The 12,468-nt window shown below is 39.5% G+C and overlaps 2 protein-coding genes across 8 annotated transcripts in view; one reads left to right on the plus strand and one right to left on the minus strand.

The window, feature by feature from the left end:
- LOC119548666 overlaps positions 1-12,468 on the plus strand; it is a 131,506-nt gene that overhangs the window by 66,767 nt on the left and 52,271 nt on the right. The window lies entirely within an intron of this gene.
- The window catches only part of LOC119548669, a 39,518-nt gene that overhangs the window by 13,227 nt on the left and 13,823 nt on the right, over positions 1-12,468 (minus strand). For all 3 annotated transcript variants that reach the window (XM_037856106.1, XM_037856105.1, XM_037856107.1), the window contains exons 5-8: positions 11,012-11,077; positions 9,414-9,554; positions 9,174-9,303; positions 5,492-5,628 (exon numbers count right to left, since the gene is read on the minus strand). In XM_037856106.1, the coding sequence (XP_037712034.1) occupies positions 5,492-5,628; positions 9,174-9,303; positions 9,414-9,554; positions 11,012-11,077 (474 nt within the window). The remainder of the gene's footprint in view (positions 1-5,491; positions 5,629-9,173; positions 9,304-9,413; positions 9,555-11,011; positions 11,078-12,468) is intronic.

The following is a 12,468-nucleotide window of genomic DNA, read 5'->3' on the forward strand; positions in this document are numbered from 1 at the left end:
GAGTCGGCGGGTGCAAAATGTAAAAATTAATTAAAAATACAACAGCCGGCGGATGACAAATGCCGACCCCTCCAGCAAAACGCCAACATCCGCTATCCATTGTCAAAAAAAAAGAAGGCGCCAAATTAAGTCACATTAAGATGAATGTTTGGCCAGCCGGGAGACTGAAACTGTCGCAGACACCGCTTATCTGCCATTTTGTGTCAGGGTCAGCAGGTGGGCCAGGTACTTCACTTCGTAGTCAGGATTTTTTCTACCTACCTACCACACCTTGCCATACCATACCATACCATGGCATACCATACCATACCATAGCATCCCCCCCCCCACATTTCGCGGAGATTTTTTGACACTCGCGCAAGTTTGTCAAGTGTCAGCGGCTTTGTTATCGCTTCCGCCAACCAGCCTGGTCGCCCAGGGCTCTTTCGAGTCAGGAGTCAGAGTCATTTAATGGTGAGAAATGCTGGCAAACTTTTCATTGCGCCCCGGATTTTATACCCTTCTTAGGGGTATTATGACTTTAATTTTAATACCCCTGCTAAGCACACTAGGGTGGGCCCTAACTAAGCCTTAACTTGACTTTAAAGTTGGAGAGAAGATGGCTCTTAAGTTTGTCACTCGGACGCCATGTTGATTTCATACTTTAACGAATTTAATTCTATTTGTGTAGAAAATTAAAGTGTTTAATGGTATAACCATAAAGCTCATTATTTGGAACCAATAAACTGACTTCGGTTTTGTTGACAACAGACCACTATCGTAGAAATAATGGTTGAACATTTAATAATAAGTCATGAGATTATTGATAAATGGCTGAAATAATGTTATTTGCAAGATATATATTTTTTAATTATACCTTTTATCCATGATTTAAAGAACAAAAAGGCAATCCAAATTGGAGATATCATAAATAATCTTAGATATTTAAGTAGCTCCTAAATTAAAACCAGTAAATAGACAGCAGTCTAATTAATGACTAACTACTGATTAAAATGGATAAACATTTATTATTAAGTCGTAAGATTATTGATAAATAGATAGGAACTATTTTGATTGACTGTTATTTGATTTTTAGCCCTACATTTAATCTTTGCCTAAATTAATTATAGAATTCATATAATTCATATAGCTTTGCCTATTCAATAAATAAATAATAAATAAATAAATAAATCATATTCTTTTTCACTTTAATAAACATTCACTCTCTTCGTTTATTTTTACACCAAATTGCATATAGGTTTTCCAAAACACGTAGTTCCCAACTGGGTGCAAAGTGTATCTTAGACTTTGGCTATCCCAAGTTGCGTAACTCTCTCGTTTTTGATTCATGCGCCTCATTTGTGACCCCGCCTTTCGCCTATATGGAAAATTCGGGATTTTTACCTGGGACCAACTTTTCACTGATTAATGGCGCTTTTACTTTGCTTTTGGTTGGTTTTTGCGCCACCGAAAGTGTGAGTTTTATTTATGAACGCCGCAGTTTGAGTTATACAAGTATTTAACTTTTATGCATAAAACAACTTTATTATACGCCGGCAATTTACGCTCAATTATAGCCCAAACATTAGGCACGTCGTATAAATTTGTTGCTGCAAATTGTTTATGGTGGAAAATTCGTAGATTGAAAACAATGCAAATGGGGCCAGAACAGGATCGCGATTGGTTTGATGTGGGTCGGTGGCGGGGCGAGATTATAGCGCAGGATAAAAAATCGTTTAGAAACCCCTTTCAGTACTCCTACCCCCCGCAAAACGAATCCCTGCCGTTTTCTGTCCATATCAAGGGAAAATGAGAAACGCCCAGAACAGACGTTCTGCTTTTAATTGCGATTTATTTAACTAAGCTGACCATGGGAATTTGGCTTAGTGTGCATTTAAAATGTAATAATCAACACAGCTTGGCAGCAGCCTCGATGCAGTAGTAAAACATACACGAGGTACAAGTATTTAGATTGTATATAGAATTCCTGGCTGCTGGAAAACTAGACAAACTCTGGCCACCTTTTTGTTTGGTAGGATGGGGATTCCCCTTCGCCAGCGACATTTGCACTGATTATTTTCGCCAGTTTGCATGTGGCATTTGCCGACAGTTGCAAGTTGCAACCATGTGGGCGTGTCGACACGCCCCCGCAGTAAAGTAGCATAAATTTAATTTGGCTCAGTGTTGTAATTTATGGCGAATAGAGTGGGCCAAATGTCTGTGGGCAAGGTGGGCAGCCGGCTGTCTAGTTAAAATAACATTACTCTATGCGGATTGGTGTATCAATTTGAATGTAATTAAGTCTTTCATCAGTGAATTAGAATGGTGTGTTCATGGGTAATGGAAACAAATGTATAACTCAACATGTAAAATGTAATTGGTTGAAGCTTAAAAAACTAAAACTAAACCTAACTTAATTTAGTTGTCTAGAACCAGTTGGGAATTATAAGTACGCCAAGCGGAAAAATGTTAGTTAACATTCATCAAGTAACTGTACAGGTTTAACAGTTATTTAGCAGATGTTAATAAGATGCTACATGATAGAAAAAGCTTTTGTGGTGTGTTCACACTTCAAAACTGTATAAAACGCAAAGTTTAAGTTATAAAGTTAAAGTTTACTTTTGAACTAGAACTTGCCAACATTTTTCTTTAAGTTTCTTTGACTAGAACCAGTTGGGAATTTTAAGTACGCCAAACGTAGATGTTATACAGTAACTGTACAGGTTTAATAACTTTTAAGCAGATGCCAAGCCTTCAAATCTGTATTAAACGCAAAAACAAGAGTGGGTTTTGAAGTTTTTTGACATTATCTTTAAGTTTCGTAGACCAGAACCAGTTGGGAATTTCAACTCTTTGAACTTGAGTTTGGTAATTCCAATTATATCATTTACCGTTATTAAATATTAATTCAATAATGGCCCAGGGCATTGTTTAATTAACCACATACCTACACCCCTTGCCTCCAAGAAGTATCATCTAAAAGGCCCGATCACTCGGACATCTCGAATCCAATGGACCGAATGACAGGGCTCCATTTTCACGCGCCACGTGACACAATTATTGAGTCCAGTGAGCAATGACAACGGGCGGGAATTATATTGTGGGCTGCAGAATGTCGATGGCGATGGAGTTGAGAATGACCATTGGAAACTCACGTTGATTGCATGACCGGTGATAGGCACACGCAATCTGAGGGAATTCATTATGTGCGCCTATTATTATGATAGAGATGGAGATTAAGATGGAGGTGCAGATTTAGATGTGCACAGCCACTTGACTGGTCTCGACTGGCCAACAATAAAGCACCAAAATGGACCCAAGGCACTTAATTATAGAGATAGGCCAGATATATATATATACATATATACGAATACATTTAGATGTCAGGAGCGAGCGAACAGGCCGCATTGTGTATTGTGTGTTATTATTTTAACAATTTATTTTGTGCAATTAACACAATTGCCGACACACATTCATTTCACGCAACTTCCGGCAAATTCTGTGGCTGAGCTTAATTTATTGTGCTGCCGCTTTTTCTGCCGCCCGGGGGCGTGTTCTCGTCCTCCTCTAAGCCAGACCCATTTCCATCCCATCCCCAAACCCATCCCCATCCAGTTCCATTGTGGACCCAGTTGCTGGAAGAGATTTGCACAGACGGCGCGTGGCGACTTAAAGATTTGTTCGGCAAAAAACGATGCCGTAATAAATGTGTGCCCATATATATAGACTGAAGTGACTGGGTTGTTCTGGGAATTGTCCTTGCAGCGGGCCCTCTAATGAGCACACGCCTCACATTACTGCGGGGCCCTAGATTATTTGAATTATTTGCAAGTAATTTGTTACGTTCGCACTCATAGATTCAGCAGCCCACTCTATAAGCAAGGGCTGAGCTGCGCGAGCGACTCGATAATTAACATACTTAATGGATTTTGGATTTTCGGCAAAGTACTAATTCACTTTTGAAAGTCGAGGGATTTAAGAGTGTCTCACTTGGCGACTCGGGGAAATGAATGACTCTCCATGTAATACGTCTTAATTAATATCAGTAAATGGATATCGTCTAGCGATATTGATTTACGCGTCACTCTTTTGCAGCATCAATCAAATTTTTAAGAGTTATCATCCCTGCAAGAGTCAATCATTTTCAATTTTGTGATTTGTCAGTGCATTTTTAAGTGTTTTTTTGTATGGTATGGTTTGGATACTGTCAATAACATAATTTAATGAATTCAAATGAATGAGCAGTTGGCCTTTGGTCTAATTATGGGTTCAAAGAACTAAAGGCCATGCAAATTATAAATATCTCCTGATTAAATTCTACATCAAATTGCAAATTGGAATTGTTCCGGACACCGCAACTACTGCAATGTCGTTCATATTTGATTACATTCAGTTGGCCGATGACTGAATAAGGGAATTAATTTATTGTTCTTGGTGGTTTTGCTATGTGATTTGGACGTGTGGCATTTTGCGCAATCTAACCCAATTGTTCGGACTGATTGACATTGATTTGGGGCCATATCCGGCGCTGCTTAACATCTTGTCGACACCTGCCTGCCATCTGCTTACCCTCTGCTTATTTCTTCGAATACCTTCTGCTTACCACCTGATTGCGTTTTGCTTTACACCTGTTTTTTAACTGCTTACCTCCTGCTATTGACCTGATAGCATACTGCTTACCCCTTCCTTAATTCATTGCTTACCACCTGATTACCTCGCTGCTTACCACATGATCAGCCCCTGCTTACCACCTTATTACGTATTGGCTTACGAACTGCATACCACCAGCTTAGCTCTTGCTATTGACCTGATAACATCCTGCTTACTTCATTGCTTACCCTCTGCTTACCACCTGCTTACTCCCTTATATTTTACTGATAACCTTTTGCTTACCCCTGCTTATCACATGACGTACCACCTGAAAATCCACCACTTACCTGCCTGCTTACCACCTGCTTAGCTCTTGCTATTGACCTGATAACATCCTGCTTACTTCATTGCTTACCCTCTGTTTATCCACTTCTTACCACCTGCTTACTCCCTTCTATTCACCGGATAACCTACTGCTTACATCTGCTTATCACATGACTTAGCACCTGAAAACCCACCACTTACCTGCCTGGTTACGAACTGCTTACCACCTGCTTAGCTCTTTCTATAGACCTGATGTCCTGCTTACTTCATTGCTTACCCTCTGCTTACCCACTTCTTACCACTTGATTACCACCTGCTTACTCCCTTCTATTCACCTGATAACCTATTGCTTACCCCTGCTTACCACATGACTTACCACCTGAAAACCCACCACTTACCTGCCTGCTTACGAACTGCTTCCACCAGCTTAGTTCTTGCTATTGACCTGATAACATCCTGCTTACTTCATTGCTTACCCTCTGCTTACCCACTTCTTATCACTTGATTACCACCTGCTTACTCGCTTCTATTCACCTGATAACCTACTGCTTACCCCTGCTTATCTCATGACTTACCACCTGAAAACGCCCCCACTTACCTGCCGCGCATCTCCTCCGTGGGCCAGTCGGCATTTTGGCCCCAAGGCATTTCGGTGGTTCCCAGAATCAGGCCGAAGATGAAGCCAAAGACCAGGGAGATGAACATGCCCAAGCCGAGACACAGGAAGCCAACACGCTGCAAGGAGAAATGGAAAAATGGAGTCGAAATTAGGGGCGAGACAGCGAGTTAAATGCCAAAGGACGAAGGACCAAAGGCTCCCTACCAGCGACACTTTAAGCGATAATGCTGCATACTTTGAAGCGCCAAGGAACTGCGAGTAGATTCGTGACATGTTAACCCAAATTTGCAGCCACGCAACTGCAAACTGTTGTTGGCAGCTGCACCCACAAAAGAAAAATGCTCTAATGTCAGCCACATGATGTCGTCTTGGTATTCCAAACTAGTGGGTGGCTTTACCCCATTTTCCCCTCATTCCCCGCCTCATTTCGCCAGTCAAACACAACTGCGACGCATATAAAGTAACTTGTCTCGAGGCTTAAAGCATTTTGGCTAACAAGTGAGGGGAAAATATGTGAAAGTTTCCCATTTTTAAAAAGCAAAACTGCACTTTAAAGAGTTTGCACAGCAATTTAAGTGTGGTGTGAAAACTTTTGCTAATTTCTTGTTTATTATTGGCTCTTCTATTTGCAGGTATTTATCAACGAGCGCACACACTGCGTATGCTTAATGCGCAAACAAATTACATTCATGTCCGAATCAACTTTAAATGGCGTGCAAATATTTGCAAAAATCGCAATTCAATAACATTCAACTAGCCAACTCGGCCACCAATATGTGTAAAGCCAACTCGTTTTCACTATATTATAGGGGATTCCGGTGTAGTTTTTTCCCTGCCAATTATTTTTAATAGTTGGCCATCAATTTTGACTGAACCCCCCAGTGCGATGTTGCCATTTTTGTCATCGTTTGTAATTGGCATTTTTGTGTGAAATTGTTTAAACACTGTTGCATATGAATTTTGTCCGCAAATATTTTCCCTGAATGGTTTCGACTTTTTTTTTTTAATATTTTCCCAGCCATTGTTTGTTTTATTTTGTGCAGATAGTCAAATATTATGTAATGAAATCAAAACAACTCAAAGGTGTGGAGTTTTAACAATTAACGTTGGGCTTCTGATATTTTCACTATAGTTTTATCAGATTAAAATTAAATAAATGGAACTGACATGTGCATTTAAGTTTGAAGTCCACACATTGATTATTTGCAATGTAGCAACAAAATTTAATGTTGCTGCCATGGCAATAATTCCAAATGAGACCGGAAATGATGAAATGCACCAAGGGACTAGCTGAAAATTCAGTTGCAGGACTGAGGTCTTTTTGTGACCGCAATCTTTGCCAAATGCTCCCCAGCTTTATCAAAGATTATGATGACGCAGCTGGAGCCACTTCACAAAAGGAAGGCGAGGCGGCAAAAAAGCTGCACACGAATATATTCATTTCAATTAAAATTTAATTGAAGTACACGACGCAGGAGGTGTCAACAGCCGGCAAGACACCTGGCATCCAGAGTCCTGAGTCCTGGGTCCTGAATTCAGTATCCTGTGAGTTTTGTGGGCCCGAGTGCGGTGGAAATTGTGTCAGCAGACAACAAGTTGCCTCTGGGGCAGAACGGAACAGAACAGAACAGGACTGGAGAGCCATCTCTTCATTAGAAATGGCAGCAGACGATTATATTTACCGTATTTTTATTGCACTCGGCTTTATTTTTTGTGTATTTGTTGTGGCTTTTTGTGCAGCCTCAACTTTTGTATGTACACGGTGTGGTATGGTATATATTATACTATATATGTATGTACGCCTTTCTGACTCAACATTGAGCCCTGTCTGTGGGTTTCCTGAAGTGCAAGCTAACGCCTTTGATCCACCTCCCAGCAAAACTATGGGCACACTGATCAAAAATATGTATTCGATTTGAGTATTATCCGTTTTGAACAGTGAATTATAAATCTAATTTTATAGTTAATTTACATGATACAAATTTATCATACTTTTTCATTAACATAATAAAAGCCGATTTCTCAATGTAAGGTTAAGGTTCTAGTTTGTTATCTGTCAGAGAAAGTTAACAGGAAGCTAAATTACGAACAGAACAGCTTAAAAGAGGATGTTATCATAAGACTCAGTGCAAAATTTGATGTGGAAAACTGTTTATTGTCAGTTTCGGTTTATCAGCTGTCAAAGTTAACAAGGATATAACCCCTAGTTAAGAATTTTCAGTCAAACCTAACATTTTTATTAAAATAATAAATGCCGATTTCTCAATGTAAGGTTAAGGTCCTAGTGTGTGACAGATAGTCAGAGAAAGATAAAATGAGGTTAAATTACAAACGGCACAGCTTAACAGAGTCTGTTATCATACGACTCAGTGGAAAATTTAACCCGGAAAACCTTTTATTGTCAGTTTCGGTTTACCAGGTGTCAAAGCTAACAAGGATATAACCCCTAGTTAAGAATTTTCCGTCATATAAAACCTAATATGATATTGAAAAACAATATTCTTTACGAAACAGCAATTTAACTTAACGATAAAGTTAACAGGACATTGAGAAAACGGTCCTAAGTGTTTGTTTAAATTTTGTATTTAGCCTTACAATTTTGTTTACCATTCCAATTTTTTATATCAGTGCACTGACGTTCTTATCGCGCAGAATGGGCTGTGGGACTCTTCTACCTGGCGGTGACAATTATGACACTTTGGTAAGCAGCTGCCTTCTGCCTGCAGTTAAAGTTCAGTTTTATTGGCTCGGCGCCGAATGCGGCCCTAAGTGCTGCGTCCTTTAATTCTAAGTAGCTTAGCTTGGTTTTCCGTCTGGCAGGAAAGTGAAGAAAATTACTGCGGTTTTAATCCTGCGCTTCTTTGAGCAAAGTCTTAGATATTTACTGTAGAATGAATTGTATTTACTACGGTATTCAGTCTTTTAATAAAGGCATAAAGAAATAATTTACTAAAAAGGTTTTCCTATTTATTTTCGCTGATAAAACTTGTTTGGCTATTCATCAGAACCCCTAATAGAATTCGGCAGGTATTTATTTATATCGATTTGAATAAACTCACAAACACACGCGTCACAGCTCGCGTTACCACGCTATCCAATTTTTGGAAAAACATTTAAATATTTCATAGGGCTCCGGCGCCACACCCTTCAAGCCAACACTGTCAATAAACAATTCAGCAACTTTGCCATTTACCACAAAAGCGATGCAAATTTGCAAAACATCAAGCGCTACATCGCTATGCATTTGACTGGAATAACCCAAAAAAAAAGCAGGGAGATCCCCCTATACCAAATTCCTCATATTTCTCATGTTGGCCGTATGCGAATTCTGACAGCTGGAATAAAGGACGATGGAGCGGACAGACTGGCATGGCAATTTTCGGGGCAATTTTTATTATTTTCCAAATGTCATTTGCTCATAAATCACTCAAAAGTACCACATAGAACCAGTCGCAGAGGAGTGTTGACGATTTCATTTAACGCGCAGCGAAATGGATTTTGGGCTGGGAGTAGTCCCTCCTGACAACTATTTTCCTCTATGCCATTTTTCACTACAGTGTTGTTTCGCCTTTTTTTGAATGGATTTTCACAGTGAAAGAGAGCCACACAATTTGTTGGTCCTACAGAAAAAGCCACAACCATAAGGGAAAGCTGCACTTACCATTAGTTCTTTGTCGGAGATAATTGCGCCGAATGTTATCGACATTACGGGACCCATAAGCGGCGAAACCAACATGGCAGCCACTATATTCGGGGCATTATTCTCCACGAGACCCAGGGCCGCCAGAGAGCTGAGGGATACAAGAGCAGAGGACGCCCCTTAATGCTTCTTTCTAGTACCGACCAGCTAGTCAGCTGTCGGATTCCCATTTTTGTAAGCCCCTTTAATTTTAAAACTCACTCGGCAGTAACGATTAGCAGCAGATAGTCGAAGGACAGGGATCCCCCAGCTCGCACTCCGTCCACCACCTGTTTGACCGTTAATTTCGATTTAATTGATTCCACAAAACTGTTCCATTTCGAGGCATCCTCGGCTTCCTCGCTGTTTTGTAGAGGAAAAAACATATACAGGTTCTAAGTAAGTAAACACCGCCATAAAATGGAATGGCTGGCCACATTGAAAAAGCACCACAAATGCTTTCCAGCTGTGCAGTTGGTCTACAATTATTGAAAATTTATTTTGGCCTTATTTGTGGTTGTGCAAGACTAATTCGATTAAATTAACAATTAAAGAAACAGCAGGATAGTTTCTTTTTCATATTGAAATTGTTTGCCCTGGTAATCACATTGCTAAAGTGCATCAAAATGCACTAAGAGAGATACAATCTGTCAAATCGATTTAATTTCAAAATATCTTAAAAAAAGAAAATACTTTTCTATTGAATAATAATAATGAGATTACTTTTATCTCTTCTTTAAAATGGCTTCATAAAAAAAAAAGCTTGAGAACATTTTCTTCTTAATTTCAAGAACGTCTCTATCGAAAAATTAGAAAAAGATTTAAAAATTAAGAACACTTAATTGAATCTGAAAAAAAGATGAGACTACTTTAAGCTGTATTCTAAAATGGCTTCATCTGAAAAAACATTCTTAAGAGCACCTTTGTCTTGTCTTTGTCTTTGTTTTCAAGAACATTTCTTCTCAAATAGGTGATAAGATGAATTTTTAAATGAATAACTCTTGATCTTGGCTTTTTTCCGTTCCCAAATTGCTTGACAATACCGCCTAATTTTCCTTTTGCTGATTACAGTGCGGCCCTAATTACTCAACCATAACACCGCCTCTGGCATCACCCAAAAATAAACCACAAGCTAACCTCAATTACGAGCTCATCAGGTATGCACATAGGTGTTTCGGCCCGGTGACATTTGCTTGCCAAGAAGTCATCGGGTGTATATTTACTGTCTTACTGGCTTTGCGATTTTGGCTCCTCTCAGTCACATAAATTGTGCGCACACACACTAGATGCATTTAACCCCTGGAACCCCGGAGATCCCAAACCCATAACCCCGGCTTGACTATGCAAATTTTGCCATTTTCACTTTCTCATCCTGGCAATACTCTCGCTCCAAGTAGCTCGTAAGTCTGCTGGCCCAAGGAGGTAATAAACTTGGGCCTGGGCCAAGGCCCAAGCCCCCCGTAGGCCTCCCAATTTTTTTTTTGGCCAGACGAGTCGTAAAGGGAAAGAAGCCAAAATAGGCGATCCCGCGCCAAGGGCCAAATGTCACGTTTTCCACGGGCGGGCGGGCAGAGAAAGTGAAAGAATAGTGCGAGTGCAAATCTAGTGGCACTGAAAGTGAAAGCTAATGAAATGACTGACGCCTTTGACACGTAGCAGAGAACACCAGAAATTAGTTTTTAACAAAGCGACAGCTGCGCCATCCTGACAAAAGGTACTTCTCCGCTTACCGGTCCACACAAAGCCAGCCAAGTACAATGCTTCCCGTACACAATGCCCCAGCTCACGCATCTATATCTATATCTATGTGGCAGACTCACCTGTAGTCATCTCGCATGTTGGCCGCATCTGTGATGGCATCATAACTAACGCTGCACGGCAGCACGCTGCGGGGAAAATGCACAGAGAGAAATAGCCCATTAGCATCATCCTAATAATTGGGGCTTAATAAACATTATTATCATATTTTCTAGATGATTAACCCTCATAAGTGATTTGGAGTTTTCTATTACAAAAACACTTTTTGATGTTCAGAGCATTATATATTATGGTTTTATACCATCTGGAATTTTTACTCTTTAAGTAGGGTATACGAAAATTTAATATAAAATATTTTAAAGATCTTTTGCTGATAACAAAATGTTTTGCTGATTGCCTTTTTGTAAAGCACACCTTAAAGTCTACATATGATTTTGGATTTTCTTAAGTTATGTTTAGTTATAATAGCAAGTAGTACCTATGTATCTGTATTATTAAAACAGAATTTAGAATTTTTAGAATATTTAATTTTCATATCCGTTTTATTTAAAATCTTAAGCCTGATACTATTATATTTTTGGGATACCTAAATTTAGGGATTTTGAAAGCCGAAATAAACATAGTTTTCATTTTTTCCAATGTAGATACGTTTGAAATTGATATATGCAAGCGCATATCTGTAAAACAAGTCATGCGCATTTCGTGGAAATGTCAAAGGGTGCAGTTCAGCATGGAACATGACTGCTGACTGCTGACATCGAGATCTTGAGATGGGCAGGGCATGAATTATAGATTACACGAGTGGCACTCAATCAACGCAGGATGCATTCTTGCAGCTCCTTTCTTAATTGAATTTCAGCGCATATTAATCAGCTTAAGTCGTACTTTGTCTGGCTACTCAAATACTTGGCTCGTTGAAGGACAGGAAAACATCTGCCCTCTGTTCTTCGACTGCCTTGAGGGACCACCAGGACTGGAAGTGGGGCTCCCTTTCACCTGGTCACACCTTCGACTGCATTTTAATCCCCCTGCTTAATGCCATTAAATGATTATCACACCTACTTGTCCTTCCTGCACCCAGTCCACTCCATTTTACAGGTAATTCTGCTGTTGTTCTTGCCCTTTTGCCTGTTCATCTTTAATTTACTTGCAGCCCTACTTAGTCGAGTTCATTGTTCAGCCCCATTGTATTTTGTTTAATTTAATTACTGAGAAATTTCACTCAAAGGCAGATTATAAGTATACTTTGCTGGGAGAACTGCAGCTGGTTGTATATTTTTTGTTTGTCAATTGATTTTAATTGGTTTCTTGTTGGGGTATTGTACACCAAGAAAAACAATTTAAAGGATATGATACTCATTTTGAAAAATTTGAGAATAAATTCTATCTAGACATGTAAGAGCAAAACAGCATTATTCGAAACTATCCGAAATAGAAAAAGAGAGCAAAAAGCAAGATGGCGAGACTCTCTGAAATAGAAAAAGAGAGCAAAAAACAAGATTGAAGATATACGCATATC

The sequence above is a fragment of the Drosophila subpulchrella genome, chromosome 2L (assembly GCF_014743375.2).
Source record: "Drosophila subpulchrella strain 33 F10 #4 breed RU33 chromosome 2L, RU_Dsub_v1.1 Primary Assembly, whole genome shotgun sequence".
Taxonomy (NCBI): Eukaryota; Metazoa; Arthropoda; class Insecta; order Diptera; family Drosophilidae; genus Drosophila; species Drosophila subpulchrella.